Consider the following 14,320-nt stretch of genomic DNA (forward strand, 5'->3'; position numbering starts at 1 on the left):
GACTCGGGGCCCGGGCTGCTGGATGTGCAGGTTGCAGCTATTTGAGTGGGACTAGAATAAGTGGGTCCAGTGGTGTGCTGGTAAATGCTTAATAAACAGCTCTCTGGTGGGGGGAAAGCCTTCACTTAGAGTGTTTGCCAGTTGCTGTGGTGTAACTACTCCCACCATGGCTGATTTCAAGCTATCACCATAACATCACAGAATGACGAGATGGGAAGAGATGTGCACAGTTGGCTCTTGTGAGCCAATATGAGCTCACATAGTGTGTTGATTCCAACACACTACTAGGTGGGGCCTGACACCTGCATTAGGGTTAGGTAGGTTTGTGTGGCTTCAGTGTACAGAGAGGTAAAGGCCACTATGCAGTGGTGAAAAGCACAAAAATAATGGCTCTGGAGTCCAGTAGCCTATAACACAATCCCAGCTCTGCCACTTCCTAGCTGTGTGGTCTTGGGCAAATCATTTTACCTCTCTGTGCCTCAGTTTCCTCCTCCATAAAGTGGGGCCAGTGACAGTGCCTACTTCATAGAGTTATTGTGAAGGTTGCACAGGTTAACACTGGCCTGCAGTAGGTTGACATAAATGTTATTTGTTACAGTTAATCACACAGAGTAGTTGGAATGTAGCCATGGTCAGAAAAATTTAGAAAGGAAAACCCAGAGTCCCTCAGGGTGTTTCCCAAGGGCATGCTCTTTTTATTTAAAATCTTGGATTTCCTTCAATATCAAGGATTTAAAATCTGCAGGCCCATGAACCCCCTGAAATTATTTTTCCAATGTGGAGTATATGGGCCATTGCTTTTATCTATTGGATTCTCAAAAAAAAAAAAAAAAAAAAAAAAGGCTGTGGTTTCTGCATCCTTCCCTCAACCCACAAAAGGCTTAAGAACTAGTGATGTGGAAGGTATAGAATTCCCACACCATAGGAATCGCCCCTGGAGGATGTGGGGGAGAGTTGTTTATAAAGCGTGTGAAAGAAAAATGGCAGAGACACAGAGAGACATGCAAAGAAGTCAGCCGAGAACTCTGAAATCTCTCTCCCTTTTTGAGACCTAAGGCCGAGGAAGCTTCCAGCAACAGGGCAACCAAACTGCTCACATTCATGGATTCCCTGTTCCTGCTTTCTCCTTACCCCTTGCAGTCTTAGGAGTCGCCCTAAGTCTTCCCTTTTCTGAATCTGCCCCCCTGCACCCCCTTGCCGCCTCCACTCCCCAGGACCTGGCATAGGTGTGTCCCAAGGGCCGGTGTGGGTGTATGGAGGCATGATTAGAACTTACTCGAGGGTCGCTGTGATTCAGTGATAACGTTTGTGTTCTTTTTGGTTGTGTCTTGTTTCTTTTACCTTTCTGTAGTTACCTTGTAATTATTTAAGGTAAGGTTAGTGCAAAGTTGATTTAGCATTGGTCTGCCTCTGTTTTGAGTTGGAGGCTGTATTCAGTTTTTTTCCAATAACATGGAAGGGGGTGGGAGGTAGGTTTAAAATGCTACTCCCTTTCATCCCATGAGATTTTAGTTTCGTTGTTCTTTTTTCAAAGATGATCGGTCCCTTCTTCCTGGCTTGGTGCTGTGTGTGGGGTGCATGGTGAAAATGAACAGGTCCCTAACCAAAGCTCTTTATAGGGATAAAAATTATTTTTTGAGGGCTTCCCTGGTGGCGCAGTGGTTGAGAGTCCATCTGCCGATGCAGGGGACACGGGTTCGTGCCCCGGTCCGGGAAGATCCCACATGCCGCAGAGCGGCTTGGAGGCCCGTGAGCCATGGCCGCTGAGCCTGTGCGTCTGGAGCCTGTGCTCCGCAACGGGGGAAGCCACAAGAGTGAGAGGCCCGCGTACCGCAAAAAAAAAAAAAAAAAAAAATTACTTTTTGACAAATCCCACTCTAAATCATTGCAGTATACAACTCCAGGCACCTAAGAGGAACAAGAACTACAACTTTTGAGGACTTATCAAGTGCCACCCCTGCTCACTTTATCCACAAGAATCTGTGGTTTAGCGGTGCAAGTCACCAACCAGTGACCCTCTGGAAGGCCACCAATAAGAGAGCTCTCTCCTGACTCCAGTTCTGGGTAACCCCTTCTGTGGATTGCAGAGGAGTCTGCTAATGTCCTACCCCAACTCCCACCCTTCTTGCTCCCCTGAGTAACAGGACACTGAATTGATTTGAGGCAGCAGTGTGCCCAGCTAAACATTACATTTCCCAGCCTCCCTTGCAGCTAAGCGTGGCCATGTGACTAGGTCCTGCCCAATGAGGTATAAGCTGAGGAGTTGTCTGTGGATTCCAGAAAGACTCATTAAAAGGGAGGTACCCTTTTACCTCTTTTCACTCCTCCTTCCTGTTGTCTGGAATGAGGTGATTGTAGCTGAGCTCCAGCAGCCATTTTGGACTCAGAGATGACGTGAGGATGAAAGCTTCCTGGTTGGGCTGGCACAGAGGAAGGCAGAGGACCCTGGGTGCCTGATGACCGAAGGCCATTCTTAGCCTGGACCATCCACCTCTAGACTGAGAGAAGAGAACATTTATCTTCTTTAAGCCATTCTTTAAGGGTCTTTGTTATTGTCAGCAAATGCAATTTCCAACTGATGCATGGAAGCTCGCCAGGCCTCGTTTTGTGCCAGGGGCAAAGACATCCAAAGTTCCTCTAAGTCCACTGCTACTTCTCCTCCTCCTCTCTTTGGAAGAATCATCCTGTCCAAGAGGGCCCAATTCTTTTGCATATTTCCTTCCTTCTGTCTTTTGTTTTCCTCTTTCTTCCCCCACCCCGCCCCGCCACTTTCCTTCCCTTTCCCTCCTTCTCTCCACCACTTATTGAACATCTACTAGGTTCCAGGTACCAAGCTAGCTGCCAGGACTAGGTATAGGTATAGGAGACAGTCCCTCCTCCCCAGTGCCTCAGAGTCCAGGCTGGGAGGAAAATGTAAAGAGAGTATGATGGGATGGACAGGTGCTACAGGAGCAAAGAGAAGGGCATTGGATCCAATAGGAAGCACATGGGGGGCTTCCCGGAAGAGGTGACACTGGCTGGAGATTTGAAGCAGGAGTTTTGAGTTGCTGGTACTTAGGAAAATAAGGTAGAGGGCAAAGATTCCAGGCACAGGGACTAGCACAGTGGAGTACAGTGGTTAAGGACTCCAGTGCTGGAGCACAGACATGTGACTTCTCTCTAGTCCTCAGTTTCTTCACCTGTAAAAGGATAGTAGTATAGTAGTAGTAATAGGACTAGATGAGTGCCTGGAAGTAAGTGTGAAATGCATGCTACTTATTAACGTTATTAGTGTTGGTAAATGTGCTGCCCATGGTGTGTGTAGACAAATAACAGTTTTGGAGACAAGTTTCACAGAGGCCATAAGTGGCTTGTCCATGGTTACACAACTAAGAAGAGGCACCACTCAAACCCTGGGGTCCTCATCCCTAGTCTAGTGGCCTTTATATGTCTACCCTCTGCCATTGCATTAAGTTCTGAGGGAATGCAAAGTGAGGGAAAGTGTGTGTGTGTGTGTGTGTGTGTGTGTGTGTGTGTGTGTGTGTGTGTGTGTGTGTGTGTGTGAGAGAGAGAGAGAGAGAGAGAGAGAGAGAGAGAGAGAGAAACCTGGAGGGCTTCCTGAAAATGAGTCTTGAGAAAGTTCTGAAGGACGGGGAAGGAGGAAGCCATTCCAGGGAAGAAGTGTATGATGAGCATAATCAACCAAGGTGTTGGGGGGCTAGCTGGCTGGAAGAGGGTCTGGACTGTGAAGACTGGTGAGACACAAGGTAGAACAGGCAAAGAGAGGCCAGGTCTTTGAAGATGAACCATGGTTATAGGCACTCTGATGGCCAGATAGTAGACTGAGAATTTGAACCAGTGAACCACAGGGAGCCACAGTTAGTTCTTGAGCAAGGGGTCTGGTCATAATGAAACAATACTTTGGGAAGAGAAGAAGGAAAGAAATCTGTCTTTACTAAGAGCCAGTATGGGCCAGACAGTAGGTTGAGAATTTTCACACTAATGATTTCATTTGAGCCTCACAACAACCCTCTTAGGTGGGTATCCATATCTCCATTTTACAGATGAGAAAACTGAGGCCCAGATAAACTGAGTCATAGAGTTGAGCCAGTGGTGGAGCTAGAGTTCGATTTAGACCAGCCTGACCCCAAATTTGTGCTCTTTGCACTGCACCATGTGGCTTTAAGCTGTTCTCTCAGAACACCCCTTGTGCTGTGGGTGTCCCATCAGGTGCTGCTGCTTCACCAGGGGCTCAAGAGTCTTTCTGCAGCCCAGACACCCCCTGGGCAAACCCCAGGGTCACACTGGGCAGAGAGAGATCAGTACCCCCAGGACTTTGGGGGATCTCCAGCACAGGGTAGGGTGAAGTGCTGGGGCTCTGGGTCTGATAGAAATGAGTTCAAATCCCAGCTTTGCTGTGCACTATCTGAACTTAAGCCTCAACTAAGGGGGGCAGCGGGATGAACCCTAGATTGGGAGCCTGGCCGGAAGTGATGAACATCTGAGGAAGTGAAATAATAAGATGTCTGTATTCACTTCAAATTAATGGGTTGGGGGAGGCAAGAAGGAGGGGGCAGAGAGGAAACAAGATTGGTCACGAGTTGATAACTGTTGAGGCTGGGTGATGGGTTTGTGGGTGTCTAGTATACCATTCCCTCTACCTTTGTGTATGTTTGAAAATCTCCATGATAAAAAGTAAAATAATAGGTGCTTCCCTGGTGGCGCAGTGGTTGAGAGTCCGCCTGCCGATGCAGGGGACACGGGTTCGTGCCCTGGTCTGGGAGGATCCCACATGCCACGGAGCGGCTGGGCCCATGAGCCATGGCCACTGAGCCTGCGCGTCCGGAGCCTGTGCTCCGCAACGGGAGAGGCCACAACAGTGAGAGGCCCGCGTACCGCAAAAAAAAAAAAAAAAAAAAAGGAAAATAATAATAACAATGCTGAGAACTTAAAAGAAAAAGAAAACAGTTATGTCCACCACACTCTCTCCCAGCTGAATCAGAATCTCTGCCTCCCAGGCATTGTTATGCTTTAAAATTGCCTCAGGTGAGAGCAGCCAAGGTGAGAATCTCTGCATAGACTTCATCACTCACTAGCTGTATAACCTCAAGCTAGTATCCTTCCCCTGCTGAGCCTCAGTTTTCTCATCTGTAAAACAGGGGTAAAGCTTCTAACAACCTCATGGAATTGTTGTGAGGTTTAAATGGATAATACAGGATAATATGGGTTGGGCCTAACAGAGTGAGCAGATCAGCCTGCAGCTTTGCAGTCACTCTGAGCACCACCAGGTCTCTAGCCATAGTATTATAGATGAGGAACCGCAAGGCAGTATGTGCAGAAGAGGCCATCAGATGGCCTCCCAGGGACAGTCCTCACCTTCTGGGCAACTTCTACACGTTTTCCAAAGCACAGGGAGTTCATTAACTAGAAAGCCTTTTCATCTGCCTTTCCTTATTGCTTAAAGACCACTCAGCACAGAGACACCAGGGTCACTTAGTGTCACTGCCAGAGGTACAGATTGGGGCGGGGCTTGAATGGAGGGAAAAGCTTGGGCTTTCTCTGTTGGCCTTACCACTGGCTTCCAGGACTTAGCCTCAGTTTCTCCATCTGTGTCGGGTGAGTAAAGAGATGGGCAGCCCTTGGCAAGGGGTAGGTCTTAGGAAATAATCAGAGAATGAGAATGAATGAGTGCATGAATGTCTGGGGATCACTTCACTATGACAGACAAAGTGACCTGTCGGAGCCTTGATGAGGTCAGTGGGAGCTCCCTGGGATGGGGAGGGGCCCTTGACACGTGGGCTAACTCCTCTGGGGTAGAAAAAGAGAGCACGGGGAACACAACAGCAGAAGCTAGTGCAGGTGGAGAAGCGCGGAGGACATGGTTCGCAGCAGGACAGGAGCAAGGAACTACCAGGAGGGAGCTCCGGGACACCAATTCGAAAACCGTGCGAAGGTGGAGGCGTGGGGTCTCGGGCTGACCACCCAGCCGGCGTCCCGCGCGCTGGCCAGGGTTCCGGGTCTCTTGCCCGCTCCGCTGGACTCCGCATCGCCGCCTGGCGGACACGCCGCGCTCCGCTCGGGCTTCGGCGGCAGCCGGCCGGCGTGCGGAGGATCCCGCGGCAGTTCAAGAGACAGCGGGAGAGCCGGGGGCGCGGAGCGAGGATGGGGCGTCTGTTCCCCGAGCGGCGTCGCGCCTGCTCTGGACCTGCAGCACACACTGGCACCCTCTCCTCACTAACCCGGCGCCGGGGGTGACTCAGCTCCGTCTCACACGTCGGGGAACGCTTTCTTCCCCCAACCTCCGGCCCCCAGCTCCAGAATTTTACTGCCTCTGAGGAGATTCTCCGGGAAGGTCTCATTAAAATTTCAAGGCGTTTTGGGTTTGATTTTTGTTAATAAAATATCGAGACTGGGCGTGAAGGCACGAGCGTGCCCAGTTCGTCTCCGTGCCGGTCCCAGACCTGAAATTCCAGGGCTGGGGAATTTCTAGGTCCTTCCCTCCCAAGTGGGTCCCGGCGGGCAAGGTGTGGTGGCCCTGCCCGAAGACTCGAGGCAAAGGAGAGCGAAGCGTGTGGGTCGGAGTGGCCAGGGGCGTGGGGCTGCTGGTGAGGGGTGAGCAAGGGGCCTGGTTTTCATGTCACAAGCCGTGGACACTGGAGTCCTCGGGACTCGGGCCGCACCACCTCCTCGAATGTCCTCCCATCCCATTGGGGGTGTGTGTGTGTGTCTGTCCGAGAGCCTGCGGGTGACAAGTCACTCCATCGGCCGAGGTTCTCAATAAGCTAGACCCAGCTAGGCCCAGCCCAGCCTCTCTTACCCGGACCAGAGTGGGAGCAAGACGGCGTCGTCCCGGGTGCAGTGCGGGCAGGCGGCTCGGAGGCGCGGGAGGCTGCCCCCTCCGGGTAGGCGACGTAAAGCCTGTCTTCCTCTACCAAGTCCTCTCCAGGAGGAGGCCTAGGAGCTCCCCGCGGCGTCCCGGAGGTCGCCGGGCCTGCTTTGCGTTCAACCCGGGAAAAGGCCCCGCAGGCGTGAGGCTGACGCTGGGAGGAGGGTGTAAAAATCTCAGTCACCAACCCTCGAGCAAATGGCTGCGGGGGCCGCGCGGTTGACTGACCGAAGTCTGAGGCCGAGGGCGGCCTCTGCGCGGCGGTGAGCTTCCCGAGGCAGCAGGGGGAGCTTGACGCCGAGGGAGACCGGTGGCTCGGAGAACCCAGAACAGCCTGACCCTGGGGAGAGAAGAGTTCGGGGCGCGCGCTCAGCGCCGCGACTCCAGGGTCCCAGGATCCCAGGAAAGGCGAGCTCTGTACCCAGACTCCCGTGGACCCGGCGGGGCGAGCGCCCAAACAGCCAGAGACCAGGACTTGCGCCCGGGCCTGGAGTATGAGTGTGTGTGTGATCGCGGGTGGGGGTGTGTGATCGTGGGTGGGGGTGGGCCTTGGACACCCGCCCCCCCTCCCAAAAAATTAGACTTCTTCTCTGCCTGGTTCCATGGGCGCTTCAGGCAGCTCCGTCCTGCCGCTCAAGCTGGGGAGAAGGGAGAGGTGCGCCCCGCGGGGATCCGCGCCCGGACATAGAGTCCCGCCGCGCCTTTGCGGAGCTGAGCTCGCAACCCAGAACGGCCGTCGGCGTCTACCTGGTCGCCCCAGCGAGGCCGACAATGGGCGCCAGGACCCTCGCGGGGCCGAACTGGAAGGGGCTTCCGGGTCCCGGGCCCGGGCGCGCTCTTCTGCGGCGCAGACTGGGATAAAGCGCAGACTGCAGAGAAATCGGGATGTGGAAAAGCAGCCGCGGCGCCGGCCTGACGCGGGTCCCGACTCCGGAGAGAGGAAGCAGCCCCGGGGGGAGGGTGGTGGCTGGAGGGGGTCGGCTGGTGGCCGCCTTTGGCCCTCCGCAGCCGGAAGAAGAAAAGGAAAGCGAACTCACTTTCCCCCTAGGGACAAGAGGGCTCCGGCGCGCTCTCCTCCCCAGGCCTGGGAAACAGGTTCCCAAGCGCCCTCCGACCCACAATCGATCCCGGCTGCCCGCCTGGAACGGGGGATGCTTGGAAAGCCAAGAGAGGGACAGCGGGTGGCGGCATCTCCTCCGGGCCGAGGCCGAGCGGACGAGTCCCGACCTGCGCCGCTCTCTGCACAAAACGAAACCCAAACTCCCGAAAATCTCAGTAGGGAAAAAATTTTTAAATCCTTTTCTTTTCTTTCACTTTTAACCAGCTGCTGGGAGAAAAATTAAAAACGAAATTAGCGATAGCTAAGGACACTATCTTTCCAAATTGTGAAATCTCCTTTAAAAATATTTTCCCCAAGGCCAACCCCACGACTGGCCAGCCCGTCTGAAGCCTTTGCCTCTTCCTGAAAATCAGAACCAAACAATCGGAAATGCGGCCACAGTCCTGGGAAGAATGAGTAGCCATGAGGGAACCCACTGAGGCCGAAACTGCCTTGCTCCTCTTTCTCTTTAACCAAAAATAAAAAAAGATAATAATAAGAAGTAAAACCTTTTAATACATCAAATATACGGAATTTTAATCTTTAAAGCGATACATTGTCTATTATTTTAGTACATGACGTAAACCTTACTTGTCCCCTTCTCAGCGGGTGGACTTAAAAATTAAAAATAGTTAAGTGTTCCTTTTAAAGAACAAAATAAGGCAAATGAGGTTTTGGAATAGAACTGTTTTTTCTTTTTTTTTTTTCTTCCAGACTACATACAAAAAAATATCCATTCTCTTTCGATGGTATACACCTTAAAAATAATTGCAATTTGAAATCAGAGCTGACAAATTGTGACTTGTTTTGTTTTGTTTTTTCATTTTTTGTAACAAACATGCAGGTAAATTTGTTTCAATCAGACATTAAATAAGAACGTACAATACAATCATAGCAATTTTAAAGTAACATTAAAGAGAAGACCTCTAGTTCTGTGGAGGTTTTGTATTTATTTATAATCTACAAGGGACGGGAGGGTTTGTTTTCCACATTTTTACCCTCAAGTTTTAATTTTTTCCCCCTCTTCCTTTTTACCTACGGAGCTCAAACTAAGTAATGCACTTTTGAACCACGGGTCCGCTTGGAGCTAACATAAATAAATACCAGTGTCCACCGATGCAGTCCTCAGATGAACACTTTCTCAATTATTTTTTCCTTCTTTTTCTATAAAAAGTCAAATGATATTTTTTCAACTTTTATAAAGTTTGGGTGGGGAGATGAGAGGTGGGGAAAAGGGGAGTGAGTTTCCCACCGGGTCTCGGTCGCTGTTTCGGGTAGATAGATACGGTATATATATATTTTTTCCTTTTCTGGCCCGGGTGATCCCCACGCGCGGTGACAGTAGCCTCTGCCCTGTTCCCGCCCCTCCCTCGGCTCTTCCCCACCCCCCAGTTCTTTTCTTTCCCTCGACAGCCCTCCCGACCGTCCTCACTGGTACCCCAGCGCGGAGGCCGTGGTCAGTCTCTGTCCGTAGAGGGCGTAGGGGGAGTAGTAGGGTCCGGTGGCGGCGGGCACGGGCACGGGAGCGCCGGGCGTGGGGAGCGGGCTCTTGGAGTAGGGGTGGTAGCGGCTGCTGAGTCCCAGCGCGTGGTGAGGGCTGCGCAGCGCCAGCGTCCCGGGGCTGCCCGGGGCGCCCGACGTGGGGATGTGCATGTGGCAAGCCATGGCGGCCGCTGCAGCGCTGGCCAGAGACGAAGAGCTGGGGTAGCCCGACAGCAGTTTGTCTGTCCCGGGGAAGGCCGTATGGGTCCGCAAGTGGCTCAGCAGCTCTTCGGACGTAGCGAAGCGCTTGTCGCAAGGCCCGTTGGCCGACACCCAGTTGCAGATGTGGGGGAGTGGGTCGTTAGGGAGCATGAAGCCGTAGGGGTAGAGGGGGTGGCCGGCCAGAGAGGGCGGTGTGGCGCTGGCAGCCGCGGCAGCGGTTAGCGATGAGTGCACGCCGTGCAGAGGGTGCGTCGGGTACACCAGCGGGTATCCGGACTTGAGAGCCGCAGCCGCCGCGGCTGGATCGTGAGCGCACGACGCGCTGGCTGCCGCCGCCCCAGCCAGGTGGCTGGCGCAGTGATAGCTGAGGCAGTACGGGTCCCGGCACAAACTGGCTGTCATCACGGACGGCGGCGACGCTCCGGCCAAGGGGCTCGAGCCGGCGGGCTTACTGCAGCCCAGAGAGCCCGCCGCGGCCGCCGCCAGCTGCGCCCCCACCAGGCTGCCCGGCTTGGTGGGGTCGAGCGCCACCCCGTGTGGCAGGAACTGGGGCGGGTAGCCGGCGTAGGCCCCAGCCAGGCTGCCTGGGTAGGTCATGCCCGCGGGAGGCAGAGGAAACACTGTCTGGCCCGGCTTGTAGGGCGACACGGGCGCCACCAGCCCAGAGCCCAACACCGAGGAGGAGGTGGGCGCGCTGGGGCCGGAGCCGGAGCCCGATGAGCCGCCACAGTCCGAGCCTAGAGCCTTGCCCCCGGGACCCCCATCTGGGTGCTGGTTCACGTCCACATTAATCCCGCCGCCACAGCTAATCCGGCCGTGCGCCAACCCCGTAGGTCCCCCTTCGGCCGAGGCGCCCCCGGAGCCCTTGCTGCCGCCACCACCGCCGCCCGCCTCGGGGTCCTTCTTGTCGTCCTTGCCCTCCGGGCCGCCCCCGGCCGAAGGCAGCATGCCTCCTGGCGAGCAGGCCGAGGCGCTGGAGCTTGGGCTGCCTGTCCTGGGCGTGAACGGCTGGCAGGTGGCGCTCGGTACCCGGAATCCTGACTTCTCCGCCGAAACCCCCCCGCCGCCGCCCCCGCCGCCCCCGCCTCCGCCGCCGCCGCCTCCCGGCTCCTTCTTATCCGAGCCGGGTTTGGAGTACGGCTTGAAACTCGACTTGTCCTCCACGCCGATGTCGCTCATCTTGAGGGGGCCCGACTTTGAGTCCTTGTCGCCCCCGGCGCCGCCGCCGGCACCGCCCGCGCCTCCCCCGTTGGAGGCGACCGAGGAGAGTTTGGACGAGGGCGAGGGGTCGGGCTTCCCGATCTGCGAGCATGTTTGGGCCAACAGCGCCAGCGGGCTCTTCTTGGCATCAAGCTGCGGGGGTCAGACGTGGTGGGGGGGCACAAAGAAAGAAGGGGAAACCCTTTAGAATCTTGGCTTCTAGGTTTCAAACGCACCTCCGCCAAGACCCGCAAAGATCCTCCCAGCCCCAAGGCGCAATTCTAGGCGACACCCCTTCTACACATACACATTCTCGCTCTTGAGAAAGGCCACAGCACTCCCCCCCGCCCGCCATCAGGATCTTTCCTGTCCTCTCTAAGCGATAACTGTATTTTTTAAAAATTGCAAAATGTTTTGGTTTCTGACTCTTTGACCCAGAACTGTAACCCCACGCACCCACACACACCCCTAATTCGAGTAAGGGTTCGGGTGGTTGGCGCCTTAGAGGCTGTGTGCAAACACCAGCTTCTGGAGAACCGGAGAACTGGGACTTTGGAACCGTATTTTGGGCTCCCGGGCTCCTATCTTCCAGGCTGCGAATGAGCGGACCTGGGTCGGGGTAGGGGCTTTAATACCAAAGGGAGAAACAAGTTTCGGCTGCCTTGTCTTCTAGCATTCACACCTCATTCTACCTCCTCCCCTCTTTCCGCCCTAGTTTTAAGGTGCGGGAGCACTATCCTCTCCTCTCATCCCGGAGCTGAATCACTCCGACCCCCCCCTTTCATTCCCCCCCCTCCCGATCCCGAGAGAAAGAAATCCTGTGAAGGGGCAGCCAGGGTGGTGGTCCCAGCGCGATCCAGGGATAGGGTCCTTACCTCTATGGGGCTGACGGGAGTAGAAGGCAGGGGCTGCAGGTACTCGGGGTGCAAAATGTGGCCAGTCCGTGCCGTCAGCATCTTCAGCACCTTGATGGGCAAGCGGTTAGCCTGGCGGAGAGGGTCAGAGGGGGGCACGGCGTGCACAAAAGGCTTGGTGCTGCCGGCCGGGGACGAGCCTGGGCCGGGGCCGGAGCCGGAGCTATTTCCAGAGAGCGCGCTGGTCCAGGCAGGGTCCGCACTGCCGCTGCCGCCGCCGCTGTGCTTACTGCTTCTTAAGGCAGAAAGCGAGGGCGCTGTGCTCATGACCCACCCGCGCGCATGGGAGCAGCGGGGGGAGGGCTCCTGGAGGCGCGGGGCGGGCTCGGGGCTGCGCGCTCGCCGGGGGAGCAGGAGCAGGAGCAGCAGGAGGAGGAGGAGGAGGAGCTGGCGCGGCGATCACGGTCGCCCAGAGCGCCTTCTCGGCGCCTGGAGCCAGAAGCGAATAATCCTGGGTGGCCCGCAGCGGAGCCGTGGCCGAGCGGGAGGAGCCGGCCCGACTGCGGGAGTGCCGGGTGGCTCGCGGTGTCCGCCTCGGGCTGTGCCCCTGCGCTGCGCACTCGCGGCCCGGCGCTAGCGCCTGCGCTGCTCTCCACGATGTGAGCCGCTGCCTGTCCAGCCTGGGCTCTGGCGAGGAAACTCACTTCAAAAGCAGCTGCACCGAGGGGGAGATTAAAGCCTTTGCCGCCTTCCAATCAAATGGGAGCCCGAGGTGATTGGAGGGTCAAGGGGATGTGACGCGTCCCGCGCCGCCGCCGCCGCCGCCGCCGCAGCAGCCAGGACTCTCAGCGCTGGTTTTAATGGGCAGCTCCCTCTTCGCCGCTCCCCCTGCTTGTCCCTCCCCTGATTTCGCTCGGAGGAAGAGCTGGACATTTATTCTACGTTTGCTGTCTGCCGCCTCCCTCTTTTTTCTTCCTCGTCGTCCGTCCTTTCCCCAGCTGGAGAATAAACTGAAACCTTCTTTTGCAGGAGAGTGTGTGTGAGGAACAGTTTGGGGGTGTTCAGAAGGAGCACTGGCGGGAGTCTGGACAACAGCCGGACTGTCAACTCGGCCGCACAGAGGGCCCGCACACCAAATATTCTCTCCTCCTGCTCCTCAGTGGTAATTGAAATCTCTTGCGGTGCGGCCGCCTGGGTAAGGAAAGGTGGGGAGCGGGTGTTGGAGGAAGTCCGCCCTCCCGCTTTGATTTCTCGAGATTCGGCGGCGGAGAAACCAGAAGCTGGGTGGGCAGCGGAGGCGGTGGAGGCCTGTCTCCGCTTGGTGTGCTAGGCTCCCCGCCCTTCCCGGCCACGTGACGCCCGGGGATGCGCAGATTGGGGCAGGAGCGGGGGTCACATGTTTCCTCTGTTTCACACTCGGCCCCCCCCATTCTTACTCTCCCCTGCTACCCTCTCTTCTACCCACCCCCCCGCCCCGTTCTTTGGGCATCTCCACCCCTCCATCAATTGTCAATGTTCCTCGACCGCAATCAATCAGTTATTTGTCAGCTCTTGTCAATCCGACGGTGATTTATGTCAGCTTTTGTTGCTGATTACAAGGCGGGTGCGACTGGAAGGCAAAAAGAGAGAGGGAGAGAGAGACGGAGAGGAAGGAAGAGACTGAGGGAACTGGAGGAGGGGGAAAGAGGAGCAGCCTCCTGGGATGAGAGGCGGGGGCTCTAAGAAAAAGAATGAAAGAGGAGAAAGAGGCGCTCAGTGTCAGGAAAATGAATAGTGAGAGTAAAGTGCGCAGGTGCGCCCAGGGCGCTGAGAGGGGTGTGCTGGCCTGGGGTGTGCACCTCGCTGCTCTCAATATCGGAGAGAGAGATACAACCTTCCACCTCTGGGGAATTCCGGTCCTTTGGGGCCGCGGAGTTCCGGGCGGCACAGGGTATCCGAGACGGGCGGTGGCGACGTCTAACACGGGAGAGTCGTCCCCTCTCCGCCCAGCCCCCCCGCCAGGGTAGTCCCTTCAGGGCGTGTAGTGTGCAGTCTTCAGGCTGCCGGCCTGCCGCGGACCCCGCCCTCCGTGGTGACCCGACTCCAAACTCGGAGACTTCTTTCTAAGAGCCACACCACCAACGTAACCTTGAGTCCTGGAGGTCAATGGTGGGGTACGCCCGCCTCAGTTCTTTGACACCCGCCCCCCATCGTGGCTAGGGCTGAGAGACTGCGAAGAAGAGGCCTGACCAGGGGTCCTTGCACAAGATAACGTTTCAGGCTCACTCAGGCCCCCTCTCCACCCTCCCTCACGCCGCGCCATCCCCGCAGTCTTGGTAGCCGGGGTTACTCCGGGCTGCTCGCTCGAATTTATTGGAACGCCGAGCCGGGACTGACCGGCGCGGGGAGAGCGGAGAGAAGGAGTGAGAGGGAGAGAGGGGGCAGCTGCCTGTGGGAACACCGGCTCTTCCAGGGAAGCGGAGCGGGACTGCCGCGTTCCCCTCGATTTGCACCGTCACTCTGGCTGTTTGGAAGGAAGAGGGGAGGCGCTGTGCGTGCCTCCGTGTACCTGGATCTGAGTGCAGAAGTGTGTAATGAATGCCTGTGCCGCTGTGTGAG

At 56.0% G+C, this 14,320-nt stretch overlaps 1 protein-coding gene across 1 annotated transcript; it reads right to left on the minus strand.

Moving 5' to 3' along the window:
* Positions 1-9,392: 9,392 nt before the first annotated feature.
* ZNF503 (zinc finger protein 503) lies at positions 9,393-12,049 on the minus strand (the record flags this gene model as incomplete). Its single annotated transcript, XM_079715856.1, has 2 exons — positions 9,393-11,021; positions 11,744-12,049. 2 exons carry the CDS (start codon positions 12,047-12,049, stop codon positions 9,393-9,395), a joined length of 1,935 nt encoding a protein of 644 aa, XP_079571982.1.
* Positions 12,050-14,320: the final 2,271 nt, after the last annotated feature.

This window comes from Hyperoodon ampullatus (genome assembly GCF_949752795.1).
Source record: "Hyperoodon ampullatus genome assembly, chromosome: 1".
NCBI lineage: Eukaryota > Metazoa > Chordata > Mammalia > Artiodactyla > Ziphiidae > Hyperoodon > Hyperoodon ampullatus.